A 17,901-nucleotide genomic window follows, 5' to 3' on the forward strand; every position below is an offset into this window, starting at 1 on the left:
GATCTCCCTTTTTTGTTTGTTATTTTGAGATTTATTTATGAATTTTTGGATTTTTTTTTGGAGCCCTTTTGGAATTTTAGATTTTTTGGATTAGTTAAAGCATCTGATTTAATTGTTAAATTGCTTTGGTTTTTTTTGGGGACAAGGGTTTTCATGGGTTTCCTCTCCCATTTAGTAATTTTGCAGGCCTCATGCCCTTTTTGAATGTTTTAGACCTAAAACACAATAGCAGCTAGCTGAACAGGCAGGCACTCTCTGGGAAGACATTGTTGTTTGGCTTCTATCTCCAGGTTCATTTGCAGGAATGTTAGGTTTTTTATTTTCATAACTGTTTTGACTTTTACATTAAGATCTCCCTTTTTTGTTTGTACTTTTGAGATTTATTTATGAATTTTTTTGGAGCCCTTTTGGAATTTTAGAATTTTTGGATTAGTTAAAGCATCTAATTTAATTGTTAAATTGCTTTGGTTTTTTTTGGGGGGGGGCAAGGGTTTTCATAGGTTTCCTCTCCCATTTAGTAATTCTGTAGGCCTCATGCCCTTTTTGAATGATTTAGACCTAAAACACAATAGCAGCTAGCTGGACAGGCAGGCACGCTCTGGGAAGACATTGTTGTTTAGCTTCTATCGCCAGATTCATGTCCAAAGACCATTAGCTTTTTTATGTTTTGTAACACTTTTCACATTTACTTTAAGATCTCCTTCAGAGTTTTATTTTTGTTTGCACTTTGGAGATTTATGAATGGGTTTTTACATTTTCTGGGAATTTTAGAATTTTTGTATTTGTCAATACATTTGATTTAATTATTTAATTGCTTTGTTTATAGGGACAAGGATTTTTATGGTTCCCATCTCCCACTTAATGATTCTGCAGGCCTCATGGCCCTCTTTGAATGTGTAGATTTTGGGCCTTTTGAATTTGTTAGGCCTGAATCACAACAATAGCAGCTAGTTGGACAGGCAGGCACTCTCTGAATAGATGTGATTGTTTAGCTTCTATCTCCAGGTTCATGTTCAAAAACTGTTGGGTTTTTAATTTTTTGTAATTGTTTTGACATTTACTTAAGAGTTTTTCTTTTGGTTTGCTCTTTGGAGATTTATTTATGAAGTTTTGGATTTTTTTGGGAACCTTTGTAGAATTTTAGAATTTTTGTATTAATTAATACATTTAATTTAATTATGTAATTGCTGTGTTTTGGGGGGGATTGGCTAAGGTTTTTATGGTTTCCCCCTCCCATGTAGTGATTCTGTAGGCCTGTCGTCCTTTTGAAAGTGTAGCAGCTAGTTGGACAGGTAGGCGCTCTTCGCAAACATTCGGTTGTTTACCTTCAATCTCCAGGTTTGTCTGATGTAGATATCTCTTGCTATTCGTTTGTCCGTCTCCTTGTGTCACAGTCTTTAATCATTCTTTGACCTCTTTTTCGAGTTTTGAAATATTTTTCAACCTTCTGGGTTTTATGGAATTTATTTTTATTTATTGTTTCCACCTTTTTTTTTTTTTTGCCACCATGTTGATGAATGACATCATTGGGTTAGTATCACACTTTCTGTCTATGAATGCGCTCCCATTGCTTGGGCTCTGTCACACAGGCATCAATTGATACTACCTGCTATAAGAGACAGGAGATGTGTTAATTATTGATTTTAATGTAAGAATAAGGGGAACACTCTTTGCAAAGAGGATTGAAAGAATACTTATTTCATTAGGAATTACAAGTTTACAGTCGATCTCTCTTGACTACGATTTCTGATATTGCCTGACAAACGTTCACCCAATCGTTTCACACCTGCTTGTCTTACTGTTATGACTTCCACATTTACGTTTACAACTTATGAAAATGACACCTATGAAAATGACGGAATAGAACTACTAGGGATACCCTATTTTGAAGAAAGACATTTTTCCAGTCACTGGCTATCACTAGATATTTAAATACGGCCAGCCAACTGACCCGGACACCAATGACATTTGAGTTCAAAGGCCAGCAACATTCCAGAGGACACGTGTGATTTGTTGCATCTGCCAACATGGTGTACTGAGTCGTGACAGACAATAAAAGAAAAAATGAAAAATGGCCAGGAGGAACATAGTCAGAGAATGGGCAAACTGTAGATAAAAATACGATCAACGTCAAAATCAAAGCGAGAAACAGGAATTGAAGTCAAAAAACAAGAGCAGAGGTTCAGTAATAGAGTTAAGTCAAAATAACATCAAACTTAAATACTGGAACTCCTGAGGACGATCTTTAAGTCGTTTCTCTAATAATGTCACCAATGAGAGTGCCATGGAGCATTCTGGGATCCATTGCCAGGGAGATGGGAAATACAAAACCTCTGGAATAGCGGCGCTTGTTGAGTAAATAAAATGGCGATGTGGTAAAACGTAAACAGAACATAAACCTTCTAAATATGCCACAACCACCATTTATGACCAAATATTCGGAATTGTGGAGTGTCAAACCTGCCGACTCTCTATACAGATTGTCTGAATTTTACTCAGCAAGGGCATCAATAATTTATTAAAATCAGGGAGAGCAACCCATGGGGCATTCAAATGCATGTGTTGCCAATTAGACTATCTTGGAATAAATGACAGTAAAGTTTTTATGAAAGTGACTTTGAGACACACGTAGTCAGAGAGCAAGCCAAGGTCAGAGGAGAAAGGCAAGTCTATCTTTTATCAAGTTTAGGTTATAAATCAAAAACCAAAAGTCAGAAACAAGAACAAAACTTCATAAAGCGATAAATCACAAAGCAAAAAATCATTTTACAAAGCACAAATACAATACAACTTATTTTTGTATAGCCCAAGAGATGAAGTTCCTCTTTAATGCCTCAGATTGCTGTAAATAAATATCATTAGTGCCGACATGCAGCAATAAGGTAGATACTTCATTGTCGGCGACTCGATCCAATGTGGCCTCTATGTCAGAAATCTTGGCCCCTGTGAGGCATTTAACATGAAATGCTGTTTTAACAGAGTTTGGAATTCTAACATTCCGCACTATGGAATTGCCAATTATGAGCACTTTCTTAGTCTCAGTATCCACAGGCGTGCTGCGGAGTGCTGAGAATCTGTTCTGGGTCCGAAATGGTGACCTGGGTGCCGAAGGACTAATTTTTGGCTTCTCGCCACAAATTCAGGCAACCCATTGAAATGTTGGAAACTAAGTTTAAACCGTCACTCCGAGGACATCAGTGTTAAGGAGTGAAGTCTAAATAAAGACAGAATGAGCATGAGGCCTCCTAAAATAATCTGAAGAGCAGGCCAGGATGTTCATTTGACCTGCTCAGAAGAGGCTCCCCATAACTCAGCCAGACCCCAAGTACTTCCTGCTGGCTTTAGCCGGTGCAGGCCCTAAAAATGGGAAGCTGGCAAAACAACATAATGATAAAGCCCCACAAGAGGGAGGATAACGGTCAACCTCTGGTTTTATAGTTTCCCTCTCCCATTTAGTGATTTTTGTCGGCCTCATGCCCTTTTTGAAGAGGTAGACCTCAGGCCTTTTTGAAGTTTTTAGGCCTGAATCACAACACTGGCAGCTAGTTGGATTGGCAGGCTTCTCTCTCCAGGCTCTTGTGCAGGTTTTTTGTTTTCCATAATAATTTTGACTTTAAGATCTCCCTTCGAGTTTTTCTTTTTGTTTACTCTTTGAAGATTTATTTATGAATTTTTGGATTTTTTTATAATCTTTTTGGTATTTTCAAATTTTTATATTAGTTAATACATTGAATATAATAACTTTGTTTTTTGGGGAGTACAAAAAGGATAACACCTTTATTAAAGATTTATTGACAAAAACACTCAAAGAGTAGATAAAAGGCAAAAGAAGTTGCCAAAAAAACACAATCCACAACAAACAAATCCAAAATTGGTAGGAAAAAAAACCGGAAAAAGCCGTAATCCAGGGGCTCCACAGTAAACGAATGACCTCCTGCTCCTGAGCCTACTCAGCTGAATTAAATACAAGAGGGAAGGCACAGCATTGGTGATGCCTGGGTGGCCCCACCTCCTGGGGCTCCACCCACAAAGAACAAGAAACATAAGTAAACATCCAATAATAAACAAAACTGACAGAAATAACATAAAAATATGAAAGATGATAATAATACAAAGGCAACAAAAAATGATAAAACACTGTGGATGCTAGGGGTCGCTGTTGCCCCGTGAAACCCACCAGACAGACGTCCAAGACACACTTGTAAAAAGCACCAAGAAGAATTTTAATATTTTTCTTTAAATACAGTGCACCAAGCACCGCACACTCCACAATTCTCCAATACCCAATAATTAATAACAATAATCAATAACACAATCCTCCACTCCCAGCAGCTCCGTTACACACCCTCCCAACTCCGGCTTTCCCACAGGGGTCTTCACCAGTCCTTTAAATAGTCCATGACCCGGAAGTGTTCCTTCTCTTCTTCCGGGTCAAACGCCATATCATCCGTCCTCAAGTAGCCCAGAAGTACTGCGGGCTTCCGTCCTCGTGACTCCGAAGTCCTTCCAGGTTGTAGTAACAGTAGGAGTCCCCAGGTTCTTTGTGAGCTTCCCCTGGCGGCACCCACGGCACCCAACAGGGCTGAGGAAACAGACTCCATGTCCCAGGATGCCCTGAGGGAATCCGGGGAACCGCTGCCATCCAGAGGTGCTGCCACTTAGCGTCCCGGAGGAGGCAGTGCCCTGAAAAGTCTGCCTTCCTCCTTTCTTCTCTTTCAGGGACGACCCGGCCGGATTGAGTTGCCGGCCGTCTATCACAACATATAAACACGCTAATTCATAACAGTGAAAAGTGGCGCACATCCCAAAGACTTCTAAACAAATGAACAATGGCAGCAAACACTCTAAAGTCAAAAAGTAAAGTTAAATTTCTATTCCATTAGTCTCAAAACCACAAGATAGTCACATAGAGTGTGAAATTGCAGCCAAAATTTCTCACAAATAAATTATAGAAGCTGCTGATCATAACAGCAACGTGAGGAATGGCACACACAGAGACGCAAAGGTTGTGGGCCAGGAGATGATAGGAAAAAGAATTTCATAAGCTAGAAAGAAAGTCAAGCTCAAAGGTTCAAAAGTCAGCCAGATCACCACACCAAAGTCTAATAAATAAACCAAAACTCACCGACCAAAAAAAAAAAAAATCCCAACTCCCCAGTGAGATTTTGAGACTGGCTACTGCATGCAAGGTTTCTTAGAATTTCCACAACCTTGGACAAGAAAGCTAGCATGATGCCATCTTAAATAGTAACAGCCGGCTGACGTCACTTCTGACTGTCATGTGGTAGCAACGAAGCACCATAGAGTGGACTCAGAGAGCACTCAGGCCCCTTCACTTTCTTCACATTTCGCTGTGTTGCAGCCTTGTTGTCAACTTGCTTCCATCATCAGGCAAACTCAAACACCCGAATGACCAAGCAAAAACAGGGTTTTAAGAATATTTGCACATTCATTAAAAATAAAAATACTGGAGTATCACACTGACACAAACATTCAGACCCTCTGTTATGATACTTGAAATTTGTCTCAGGTGTATCCCATTCTATTGCTTACCATTGAGATGTTTGCACACCACCTGTGGTCCATTCAATTGATTGTCTATAGGACGTCCCACTGGCAAGTAAAAACCAAGCCATGGGGTGTCTGCAGAGCTTGGAGACAGGATTGAGTCGAGGCACGGATCTGGGGAAGGCTACAAGATAATTCCTCCAGCATTGAAGGTTTTCAAAAGCACATAATAATTCTTAAATGGAAAGAGATTGCAACTCTTCTTAAAGCTGGCAACCCAGACAAAATGAGCAGCCATGATAAGAGAGATGGCCAAGAACCTGATAGTCACTCTGGCTCAACGGGATGGGAGAAACGTCCAGGAGGAACATTCCATCGAGTTAAGCTTTATGGCAGAGTGTCCAGACAGAAGCCTCTCCTCACTAAAAGACACATGGAAGCTTGCTTGGAGTTTGCAAAGAAGCACCTAAAAGACTCTCAAGACTGTGGGAAGGGAAGATTCTCTGGTCTTATGAAAGTCAGGATTAGCATCAATGTCTGAATGAAACCAGGATCCTCTCATTGCCTGTGTGATACCATTCCAACGGTGAACCAAGGTGGTGGTAGCATCTGAGACTGGGAGACTAGTTCGGGTCAAGCAAAGCACTGAAATGTCCTTAATGGAAACCTGCTTCAGAGCACTGTGGGCCTCAGACTGGACTGAAGGTTCACAAAGTGGGTTCGGGACACTTCTGTGAATGTCCTTGAGCTTCCCAGCCAGGGCCTAGACTTGAACCCAATTGAACATCTCTGGAAAGACTCTGGTGCGGTCCACCAAGAATCTCCATTCAACCTGACAGATCTTGAGAAGCTCTGGAGAGAAGAATGGCAGAAGATCCCCAAATACATGTGTGTGTTTGAAGTTTGTTGCATCAAAGCCAAGAAGACTAAGAAGACTGAGTAAAAAGTCCAAATCCTTGTTTTCACTTTGTCATTCGTGGGTATTTAGCACAAGGCTGCAACTTAACAAGACATGAAAAAGTGCAGGGGTCTGAAGACCACCTGATGACCAACTAAAAAGGATAGCAGTTCCGTGTACATGCAATCATAGAACAAGCGAAGATCCATTAATCTTAAACAACACTCAAAGCCCACCTCATGGAAGTGAAATAGTTGAGTTTGCTCGTTTGGAATAACAGTAACACCCGAACAAATGCAGCATGACAGGTCCTTATGTTATGCTGATATAATTTGACCAGACTGAATTGACTTAATAAATGCATGTGATGTTAAAGAGTGGGTGATGGGATGAGAGTGTCCAGAAGTGAGGCGGATGGTGGGTTGGGGGGTCCTGGGCCGAAAGAGTATTTGCTCTTTGAGGATCTGACCGCAGGTTGAATCTCTTTGATGACCCCTCTGCTGTAACTGCTTTGTCTGTTTACTTCCATCTCGGCTCACACAGAAACTCTCACTCATCTGCTTAGGGGGGTTCTTCTTTCTAATTGTGGCTTCTGTCCTCCTACAGGAAGAACAGGAGGAAGAGGAAGCCTTCAACCAAAAGCATGCCTTGCAAAAGGCAAAGGAGGTCAGCCCCATGTCGGCCACCAACATGATGGCTTCCGAGTGAGTTATTTTTCCGTGCACGCCCCTCACATGTTATGTTGGTACGTTCAATGAATAACAACGCCCGCATTTCAGATGGAAGGCCAACCTGTGGGTGGCTCGGAAGATATCACAGATTTCTGTTCTGCCAGGGAAGCAGCTGTGGGTTCCCCCAAAGCCGCTGCCTGTTTCTGAAGACCTACTTCTGGATAGGAAATTTAGGGTGGGATATTTTAGGTTCTGTGGTACGCCCATCTCCTACACCCCTTATGAATTCCCATAGGATACCTCAGTTCTCCTGTGGCTCCCTCAAAACATCTTCCCGCACGATTTGCTTTCGCAGTGGAACGGGGTGTGCCTACTTTTGGAAGGGGAGGCTTTGTGAGAAGAGCAAGTTTGGGAGGTGGGGGCAAAAAGTAAATTGGCCAGTAGGAGCGGTACTTTTTAATGGACAGGGCTGCACAAAATCTGAGAAGTGATCTCCTTCCACTGCGAAAGGTGCCTGCGTTACTTTACTGCTATGGCCATCTTTGCATCGACGCTCCCAAATAATTTTTTGGAATTTTTCCGGCACAGCGTGGACGCCCTGCTCGGCTGTGAATGGTGTCTTGTGTGTTGCATGCTGCCGCCGATCCGGTGTTTGGTGCTCGCGCCTCTGGGTATGATGCATGGCATGAAAGACGCATGCAGTATTGGGGATGAGGGTGGGGGGTCATTGTGAATTAAAGAATATCCCACGTCAGACGCAACTCTCAGTGGAAGTCAGATTACCACAAGCGATAGGATGTTGTACCCTTTTCAAGTGAAACTCTTTGCTTACCATTTCTCCCCTCTTGACGGTTTGGGTTTTGGACATCATCAGCTTTTGCCCCCAGGGGTTCATGAGGGAGTTAGGGTAGCCATGAATTTTACCCAGTGTTTACCACTGAGCTGGGTTCTGGACTTGGAAGCCATCTTCATTCTCCTCCTCCATCGCACCTGAAAACAGTGCAGAACCCCCTCTCCCCCTATCCACCCCAACAGCTCTTCTGGGAACATTGGTCAAAATTCGGTACTGTCCTAAGTAAGTGTGGGCTATTTTCAAAGCTGATGGCCAGAACCAGGCATGGTGAGGGGGTGATGGGAAGTACTGGGCTGGCCATGAAGAGGGTACAATGTCGTCTATGGCTTGAAATTGCTGATTGTGGTCTGACCTCTCTCTCTGGTTAGAACCTGTAAAGCAGACTTTGACTATCTGTTCATTGGAATTATTTTACCAGGAAAAAACCCTTTCTCTCTTTCCGAGAGTGTCCTAGGAAAAGGACATTCCGCAGAAATAGGCACAGCATTAGTGTCGAAGCTGTCGGAAATTTAGAAGCCCTCCACAACAGCCAAACACTCACTGCCCCTAACTATTTTCTGTCCAGAAGGGAAAGGAGAAGGAGGCTAACCATGTCAGTGTGGGAGCAGAGAACCAGCCAGTTGAGGCGTCAGAGGCAAATGTCGAGCCGCGAGGCCCTTTACTCGAAACCATTAGATGAGCTAGACAGGGGTGCCAGCTACCATCGTCACAGGAAGCTAGGGGCAAACGAGAGCCTGCGTCGGCCTGCCGAACCCCGGCCGCAAGAGGCGGAGGGGCAGCCGGAGAAGAAGGAAAACCGAGGGGTGAACAATCACTCTCAGGCCGGCAAAGAAGAGAGACAAAGCCCTAGGGCTAATGGTGAGCGAGGCCACCGGTCCACTCGAAGGTCACGAGGTCCTCTGCCAGAAGGCTTGACCCCAGAGGAAGGGGCAAGACTAAGACACGGCAGCAAACACCACCACCGGGAGCGCCCAGAGGACAAATCAAAGGACTCCTCTCACAGCGAGGACAGCCGCTCCGTGAGCAGGGAGAGGCAGGTGGATGAAGTGGAGAAGGAAGTGACGGAGCCTGAGAGTCAAGGGGACAAGCCAGAGCCCGAGGGCGAGTCGAGGTGAGTGCTTTCATTCTTCAGGGTTGTTAGTAACTGAACACCTGAACATTGTGAAGAGGCACACATACAAAATATTCAAGATTGCTACTATTTTATTCTCAAATTGTTAAATCATTCTCATTGGATGATTCGATGTATCTGCTATACTCATGTTTCCTCCCCATAATCTGAAGACCGTCACATCAGCGAGTAACACCAGCCCATACCCTTTTTTGAACGTGACTGAATCTGGCAAACACAGCCCTGGGATGGTATCTTGTGCGGGTGCCAAAGAGTTAGAAATATAAAGAAGGAAGGTGAGGGTTGTAGTGAGGACGGGAAAGAGCAGCCGTTGCAACTTTTGGGATTGCGTCCTGCATTTTCACATTACAATATGGTTATGTGTTTCTGTGAGGTGGAGCTTCTCCTTAACACTTCAAATGTCACTTTAAGAGTCTGAACATGTTGATCCGAGTTTAAGAAGATTTAATGATTTAAGAAGGAGATCTTCAGAGGGATATACAGAGAGAGAAGAATATTGGCTTGGAAAGGACAAATAGAGATTGAGAGTCACAAGAAGCCATCATAGATGATTGTCAGGGCTGAGGCGCGAAAGTCAAAATCTGAGGGAAACGTAAGAAAAAGTTCCTTAAACTCAATAATTTAACTGTCCCTGTCGAAACTAAACATTAGTGAACTTTTATTTAAAAGAATCCAAAGCTTGGATTTCAAGTGTAACACACCGCCATCTTAAATAGGTGTGATATGACTACACATAATATCCCTTTCACATTGTTATGATGTTGACTTTGTGAGTAATTTGCTATAGTCATAATCATTTTTACTTGCAATCAAAATTAGGGTTTTGGATACTGGAGAATTTATGGATTGTACTTGTTTGCTTTTCTTACACTTCTTTTTCTATCCTCTTCATCATTTCCCACTTCTATGTGGATTTGATGTGCTTCATCAAACTTCTCCACCTTCTGCCCAGTCGGACCCTTTTTCTTTAGATCTTTTATTTTATCCATCCACCTCTGTTTTGGCCTCCCATGTTTTCTCTTTAGCATAGGAGCCCCCTACTGGCCACACCATCACCTCTTCCAGCACCAACCTAAGCATTTCCTAAATGGTCTCCCATCCAAGTGCTGGCCAGGCCTGAACATGTTTAGCTTCAGGTGGATGACCTCTTCTGAAGTGCAGGTGGTATGGCTGCTGACTACAGTATAGGCGGTGGTCCAAAATGCTTTGCCTACCCCTTGTACCAATGTAGTCCCAAAGAGTTGATTAAAGTAGCTTAAGTAGCACTTTGCATTCTTGCATTTGTCTCCTTCAGGTTGAACGAAGGTGTGCCGCTCTTTAGTGAGTCAAGGCCGGTGATGAGCTTGCCAAAAGTGACAGAAGAAGAGAATCCTGAGACCCTCTCAGACACCAAAGCTCCTCTCCAGATGCCAGAAGAACAAATTAGTCAACAGGCCGGCTCCCAGGGCACAGGAGGCACAAGTGAACCTGGCAATGCCCCCTGCTTGCTCAACCTTGAGAAACCCCCAGTTCAGACCAGTATTGTAATTGAGGTCGGCGATCTGAGAAACCCCCTGGAGTTGAGCCCAATGACAGGTATGAGCACAGCCGCATGCGCCGCTCGCTCAAAAGGGGACACGTAGGAGGTTAGAGAATTTGTCTAAAATTGCTTAGTTTAGCCCAGATTACAGAGCCAAGTTGAGTTGATGGTTTTGGATAGTCATTAAAACTAGTGGGAAGGGGGGTGGTGTGGGCTTATGTGGAAAGGAATTCCTGCGTCATCTGAATGGGATTTTGAACAAAATGCCTCCAGGACCTGCTCCACAGTGAAACCTGAAATGCCCATGCTGTCCTCCTGCAGGACCACAGTGACAGGGTAGTGTGTCCCAAGTCAGAAGCTAATGGGCACTGCACTGCACCGGTGTGCCCACAGGGTTTAAGTGACCCTGTATTGTTCTAAGTCAGTGTGTTGTCTGGTCAACGTGAATGATGTGTGTTATTGCCAGGGTGCCATGGGGGTAGAAATGAATAGGTGAACTAAGGTAGAGTGTTTTCGGGGTTGAAGTGAATGGCCACTGCACTTAAACCAGAGCATCATAAGTGCTGGAGTGACTGGGTAGTGGACTAAGTCCTAGTGCTGTTGGCATTGAAATGACACCTCTGTGTGATTGCCATTGTGTCACGTGGGTAAAAGTGAATGGGCACTGACTGTACTAAGAGTGCCTCAGTAATAGAATCACATAGGCATTACACTAAACAAGATTGCCACAGGGGTAGAAGTGAATGGGCACTGAACTAAACCAGAGTGCCACCAAACTTGGAGTGACGGGGTAGTGTAGTAAGTCCTCTGGCTGTTGTGAATGAAATGACTGCCATGTGTGATTGAGAGGATACCAAGTGGATATAAGAAAATAGCCACCATACTAAACCACAGTGCCAGAGGGTTAGAAGCAAATGGGCACTGCATTGAACCAGAGTGCCACCGGGTTGGAGCGACTGGGTAATGAACTAAGACTAAGTGCCATTAGGGTTGAAGTGGCTGATCTGTGCCATTGCCAGGATTTAGGTGACTGGGTTTACATGACTAGGATGTGTTCCAAGTTAAAGTGTTATGGAGATAGACGCGCATGGACACTGAACTAAATCAGTGTACCACCGGGGTTGGGTGCCATGTGGGTAAAAGTGAATAGGCAGTGCACTAGAACAGAGAGCCATGGGATGGGTACTAAGTGCACTAAGTCAGAGTGCCATGGGGGTTGAAGAAACTGGGCAATGTGCTATCCTCAATACATTTCATAACCATCACCATCATCATCGCCCCTTCACTGCATAGCATGGCACACTTTTATTCATATTACTTTCTTATGTTCTTATTCACACCAAGTTAAGTCAAATTAGGGAAAAGCATCCAGACTGGGTCCAAGGGAGCAGGCCATTGACAATTCAGATGAAAAAGAAGAATGGGAACCTCGGAAAAGAAGGATCTCGCAACTTGGAAGTCACTGAGACACCAAACATAACTCAACATAACTCAAGAATACCAGTACCTGACCAAAGAAATGACGAGGACAATGAGGGGTCAGAAGTGTCTAGCGAGGAAAATGAGGATACGCCCAAGGAGAAGAGGTTGGCCAGCCCACTGCTTACTTAAAGGGATAGGACAACACATCTGGTCAACAATGAGGAAGATGTCAGGCAGTCTGCAAGTGACATCAGAGAAACAGACCCGAGTGTAAGAAGTCCAGAAGATGAGTGAGATGTTCTCCACATATCTCTAAGAACAGAAGTGACATCCACTTTTAGCTCCACTCTTCCTTAAGTGCATCAGACCAAAGAGCTTGTGCAAACGACCGTCCTCATCCTCGTTCACATTTCTGGTTCATGTCAAGTGCATCCTGCACTTTTATCAAGACAGCTGAAGATTAACCAAAGGACGGAACTAAATCGAAGACCTAAGAAGGCCACCGTCACTTAAACCAGTAGAACCCAGCTGTCACTAGTGAGACTTGGACTGAAACATATGACCAAAATACAGTAAGCAATGGAAGGGAAAGGTTCTTGACCCGTACGGTGAAGATCACATTCACAGAAATCTGAAAATCTCTGCTACTTGAAGTAATCCATCTTCCTTTTATCATTGATTTACTATACACCACCGCCAGATGGGAAACCTCAAGATGAACGGTGGAGAAAGAGAACAGACAAACAGTCACAATGGAGTCATAGCCATGAAGAACAAAAAGCCACATGAGCAGGTGTCCTTCACATCTGGGCTGGATGTGAGAGGCAGAAGAGCCGTTTCCGTGGTTTGTATGTTGCTTCATGCATCTCCTAGAGAGCATAGCAACTTTTTAAAACGCCGCCTTACTGTAACCCCTAGAGCCAGTAAAGACGTGGCCAGCCGTGGCCAGAAGCTCAGTTTGTGGTGCTGCTGTGCTGAAATAAGTGATGCCATGTCTCTGCCATTGACAATAATCAATACACAGAAACGTAAAATGGGGAGTGTGAGCCTGTAAATGTTAAGTGGGGGGGGGGGGTCCCTTTTTTTTTTTATAATTTGAATTCTTAAACATTACATAACATTACTACCAGCAAACCCTAAAACTCAGGGGTGTTGGGGAGCAGGTGGGCGAGTGGCAGGGAGGCAGCACTATGCAATGACGGACCCTCCAACAACTCGCGCTAAACAATTTGTCTTGTCTGCTTCTAGCCAACAGTAAGAACACGGAAGCTTCCAGTGACACAAAGCAAGAGGAAGGTCTGAGCGGGCCAAAGTCGACAGCAAATCAGAGCATGTTCCTGTTCAGCACTACGAATCCGTAAGCTCCACCCACAAAACCCTGTCCTTCCATTAAAGCAGCAGACTTTGCAGTAGATGAAGTCAGCAGATGGGCATGAGGCAGGAAAACTGGGCAGCAGTGGCACTCAAGAGTATGGGCTGCTTTCAGGTAGACAGACTGATATGAAAAGTGCCAAATATGATAGATGTGAAAGGCACTATATAATAGGTAGGTAGATGCAAAAGGCACTATATAATAGGTAGGTAGATGTGAAAGGCACTATATAATAAACAGAGATGTGAAAGGCACTATATACTAGATAGGTAGAGGGAAGGCACTATATGATAGATAGATAGGTGAAAGGCACTATATAATAGAAAGATGGATGCAAAAGGCACTATATAATAAATAAAAACATAGATATGAAAGGCACTATATGATAGATAGATATGAAAGGCACTATATAATAAATAAAAACATAGATATGAAAGGCACTATATGATAGATAGATATGAAAGGCACTATATAACAGATAGATAATAGGTAGCTCTGTAGCCACAGAGATGCATGTGGACATGGGTTCATATATTATAATCTATCTGAAAGTTTTTGGCCAGCTGTTCTCTTTTTCCAGAACACACAAAGTTTCAAAGTTAAACCTTCAGGACATTGAAGGTCTTCATCATGGAAGGTGTAGGCTTGAACCTCTTTGTCTCACTCATAAAATAGTGTGATGCTGCAGATGCCATGTGTCTGTAGGATACCCAGAGTGTCTGCCGCCCTACTGCTATGCTTTTAATGACTATCTCTCCACCGTAGGGAGTGCTGGTGCAGATCCTCACCAGGCTTAAAAGCTGCTGGCCTTCATGGTCAGTCCCTGCCCGTGGGCACACTGTATCACATCGATCTGTCAGTCAGACATATTTGCTCTTCAGTGCTCCCCCTGCTGGCAGAGTATTTGTTGTAGGCAGTGTTTTTCACCTGCAAGCGTTGTGCTTGTCCTGAGTTGCTCAGACGGGCTGATCCATACTGACAGGTTTTACTGGAGAGATCTGGCTGGCAGCTGTCCCAAACCCACCCTTCTTAATGAACTTGAACAGAATTTCAGTGAAACAAAACCTCAGCTTGGCAGAGGTGAACCTTCCTGACCGGGACACCTTTATGCATTAGTGACAAGAGGACACAAAAACAAGTGGAGTGCACTAATAGATGATACTCGCTTGTGTAAATGAGTAAGAGTGTAAAAGAGAAAGAGTGTGGAGGTGCCCAAAATCCCTGCCTGCTCAGCTGCCAGACTTCACCACGTGGGTAGTGATTTGTCTCATTTCTTTGCTCCCACAGAATCAGAAGAGCCTGCCATTATGTGGTGAACCTGCGCTACTTTGAGATGTGCATCCTGCTGGTGATTGCGGCGAGCAGCATAGCACTAGCAGCAGAGGACCCGGTGGCCACCAACTCGGACTGGAACAAAGTGAGACAGCCGTCGTCCTGCTTGTACCCACTGAACCCCAGTGTTGGCTCCCTGGTATTGAGTTTCCTGACAGTGCCACCCGTGAACACGTGTGCATACACACACACACGCGCACACACACACATGCACTGTGCTAATTTAGGAAAGGCAGATTATTGATTGCACACGTATGAATTTTTAACAAGCTTCTCGTTTGCCAGCTGTTCTGCCCAATGGTATTTACCCTGTCTTTGAAATTAAATATTCAGGGAAGTCCTTATACACCTGTGACCTGCAACTGTCTCCCTTGGTGTGGCACCTGCTGTCCTGTTAGGAGACCAGCGACTAAACGAAACAAAATTCATTGGTTTTCTATTTCTGGTTTCTCCCGATGCTTGAACGTCAATCACAAGCTCTCTGTTTTGCTAGGAATTATCCAGCTGTACAAGTGATGTACAACATCTGGATGGTGATGTCTCCTTTCATCATCTCATCACAGGTTTGGTGATAGCAAAGAAAAGTAAAATTTAAATTGTGGATAGGAAACGGTTTACACTTCTGACCAAAAATCGACGCTAGCTGACTCTACAAGTGACCATTATGTGGTTGCAGACCCATCCTAACCTCCCATCCATCATTTGAATCCAATTCATCCAATTTTAGAATTAAACATAGTGAGGGTCCGTCCTGGTAGAACCGAGTCACGTGGTACCTGCACACCCAAACTCACTCACGACAGCTCGATTTAGTGATGCCAGTGCAGCAGTCTGTGGGAGGTGGAATGACATTGGAATCAATGGAGAACATCGCTCAAGGGGATGGAGTTAGGTGGAACAAGGCCAACACCCCAGGGTCTTGATTCAAAACCCCTCACCAAAAGCTGTGAGGTGGGAGAGCTTCCAAAAAGGAGCTAAAACCAACAAGGTCTTCAACATATTTCCAAAAGGAAAGTTGTGCTAATCAATGTATACACCGTATACTGTATTCAGTTCATCCAAATGTTATATACACTCACTGGCCACTTTATTAGGTACACCTGGCTAGTATTGGGTTGGACCCCCTCTTGCCTTCAGAAGTGTCATAATTCTTTGTGGCGTAGATTCAAGAAAGTGCTATAAACATTCCTCAAGCATTTTCCTCCATATTCACATGATAGCATCATGTAGTTGCTGCAGATTTGTCAGCTGCACATCCGTGATGCGACTCTCCTGTTCCACCCCACCCCAAACATGCTCTATTGGATTGAGATCTGTTGACTGTGGAGGCCATTTGAGTCCAGTGAACTCACTGTCATGTCCAAGAAACCAGTATGAGATGATTTGAGCTTTGTGACATGGCGTGTTAACCTGCTGGAAGTCGCCATCAGAAAATGGGGACATTGCGGTCATAAAGGGATGGATGTGGTCAGCAACAGTACTCAGGTAGGCTGCGGCATTTAAACAATGCTCTATTGGTACTAAGGGGCCCAAAGTGTGCCTAGAAAATATCCCTCCCACCATTACACCACCAGCCTGAAGCGTTGATACAAGGCAGGATGGATTCCTGCTTTCATGTTATTGACCCTACCATCCGAATGTCACAGCAGAAATCGAGACTCATCAGACCAGGCAATGTTCTTCCAGTCTTCTATTGTCTGATTTTGGTGAGCCCGAGTGAATTGTAGCCTCACTTGCCTGTTCTTCGCTGACAGGAGTGTCACCCAGGGTGGTCTCCTGCTGTTGTAGCCCACCTGCTTCAAGGTTTGACGTGCTGCGCGTTCAGAGATGCTCTTCTGCATACCTCGGTTGTAACAAGTGCTTATTTGAGTTACTGTTGCCTTTCTATCAATTCAAACCAGTCTGCCATTCTGCTCTGACCTCTGGTATCAACAAGGCCCAGAGTACTGCTGCTCACTGGATATCTTCATGTTTTTGGACCATTCTCTATGAACCCTAGAGATGGTTGTGTGTGAAAATCCCAGTAGATCAGCATTTTCTGAAATACTCAGAGCAGCCCGTCTGGTACCAACTACCATGCCACGTTTAGAGTCACATTTCTTCCCCATTCTGATGCTCGGTTTGAACTTCAGCAGGTTGTCTTGCCAAGGTCTACATGCTGAAATGCATTGAGCTGCTGCCATGTGATTGGCTGATTAGATATTTATGTTAAGAAGCAGTTGACCAGGTGTACCTAATAGAGTGGCGAGTGAGTGTGTATATATATCTATAATACAGGGCCCTCCATAATGTTTGGGACAAAGACACATGTTTTTTCCTTGATTTAACCCTCTGTCCACAGTTAAAAATTACAAATCAAACAATTCAGATGAGATTTGCATACACTTCCGTCACATAACAGTTCTTCCTTATGGTCCCCCCCATTTCAGGGCACCATCATGTTTGGGACCATTGGTGTCATAGGTGTTTGTGACTCCTCAGGTGTGTTTCTATAACTGTGAAATGGAAAATGTTTGGAAGTACCAGAACTTCCTAGAGTTGGCCATCTAGCAAAAAAACTAAGTAATTGGGCAAGAAGGACTTTGGTCAGGGAAGTTACCACAAACCCAAAGGTCACTCTACCAGAGCTCCAGAAGTCCTTGCTGAGATGGGAGAACCTCTTAGAATTACAACCATCTCAGCTGGACTTCTAGGTGGAAGCTACTCTTGAGTTAAAGACTTACAAGAATTTAATGGATTCTGAGAGCAGAGGAAAAAAGGTTTTTGGTCTGATGAGACAAAGATTGAACTCTTTGAGCAAAACTCCAAGCACTATTCCTGGTGAAGACTAGACAATGCTCATCACCTGCCCAATACTTTAAATTTGTTCCTACAACTCTGAATAAGACATGCTTTTAAAGAGGACTCTTATAATTTTCATTTGTGCAACATGAAACCCAGTTCTTGACATGTGGTACCAGAAGTGGGGTTTGCACAGATGACGCAGCAGCACAATACTATGCCTATCACAAACCTCTTCGTGCTGATCTGGTGTTCTGATATGTGCTAGAGGTGGATTACACAAAATGGCTCCCACTGATGGATTGTGTGTATGTGTGTGTGTGTTATTACAACACAACAATAATGCCATCATTCTTTATAAGATTGGTCACCTGTTTCTATGTGATGTCCACTTGTAAAGTTCTGCCAGTACT

The 17,901-nt window shown here is 43.8% G+C and overlaps 1 protein-coding gene across 5 annotated transcripts in view; it reads left to right on the forward strand.

Moving 5' to 3' along the window:
• The window catches only part of LOC114659767 (voltage-dependent R-type calcium channel subunit alpha-1E), a 207,554-nt gene that overhangs the window by 95,616 nt on the left and 94,037 nt on the right, over nt 1-17,901 (forward strand). For 3 of the 5 annotated variants that reach the window (XM_051933031.1, XM_051933034.1, XM_051933032.1), the window contains exons 17-21: nt 7,013-7,110; nt 8,349-9,041; nt 10,357-10,637; nt 13,252-13,360; nt 14,663-14,792. In XM_051933031.1, coding sequence (XP_051788991.1) covers nt 7,013-7,110; nt 8,349-9,041; nt 10,357-10,637; nt 13,252-13,360; nt 14,663-14,792 — 1,311 coding nt within the window. The remainder of the gene's footprint in view (nt 1-7,012; nt 7,111-8,348; nt 9,042-10,356; nt 10,638-13,251; nt 13,361-14,662; nt 14,793-17,901) is intronic. The other 2 variants (XM_051933036.1, XM_051933033.1) reach the window with 2 other exon arrangements.

This window comes from Erpetoichthys calabaricus, chromosome 10 (genome assembly GCF_900747795.2).
Source record: "Erpetoichthys calabaricus chromosome 10, fErpCal1.3, whole genome shotgun sequence".
Taxonomy (NCBI): Eukaryota; Metazoa; Chordata; class Cladistia; order Polypteriformes; family Polypteridae; genus Erpetoichthys; species Erpetoichthys calabaricus.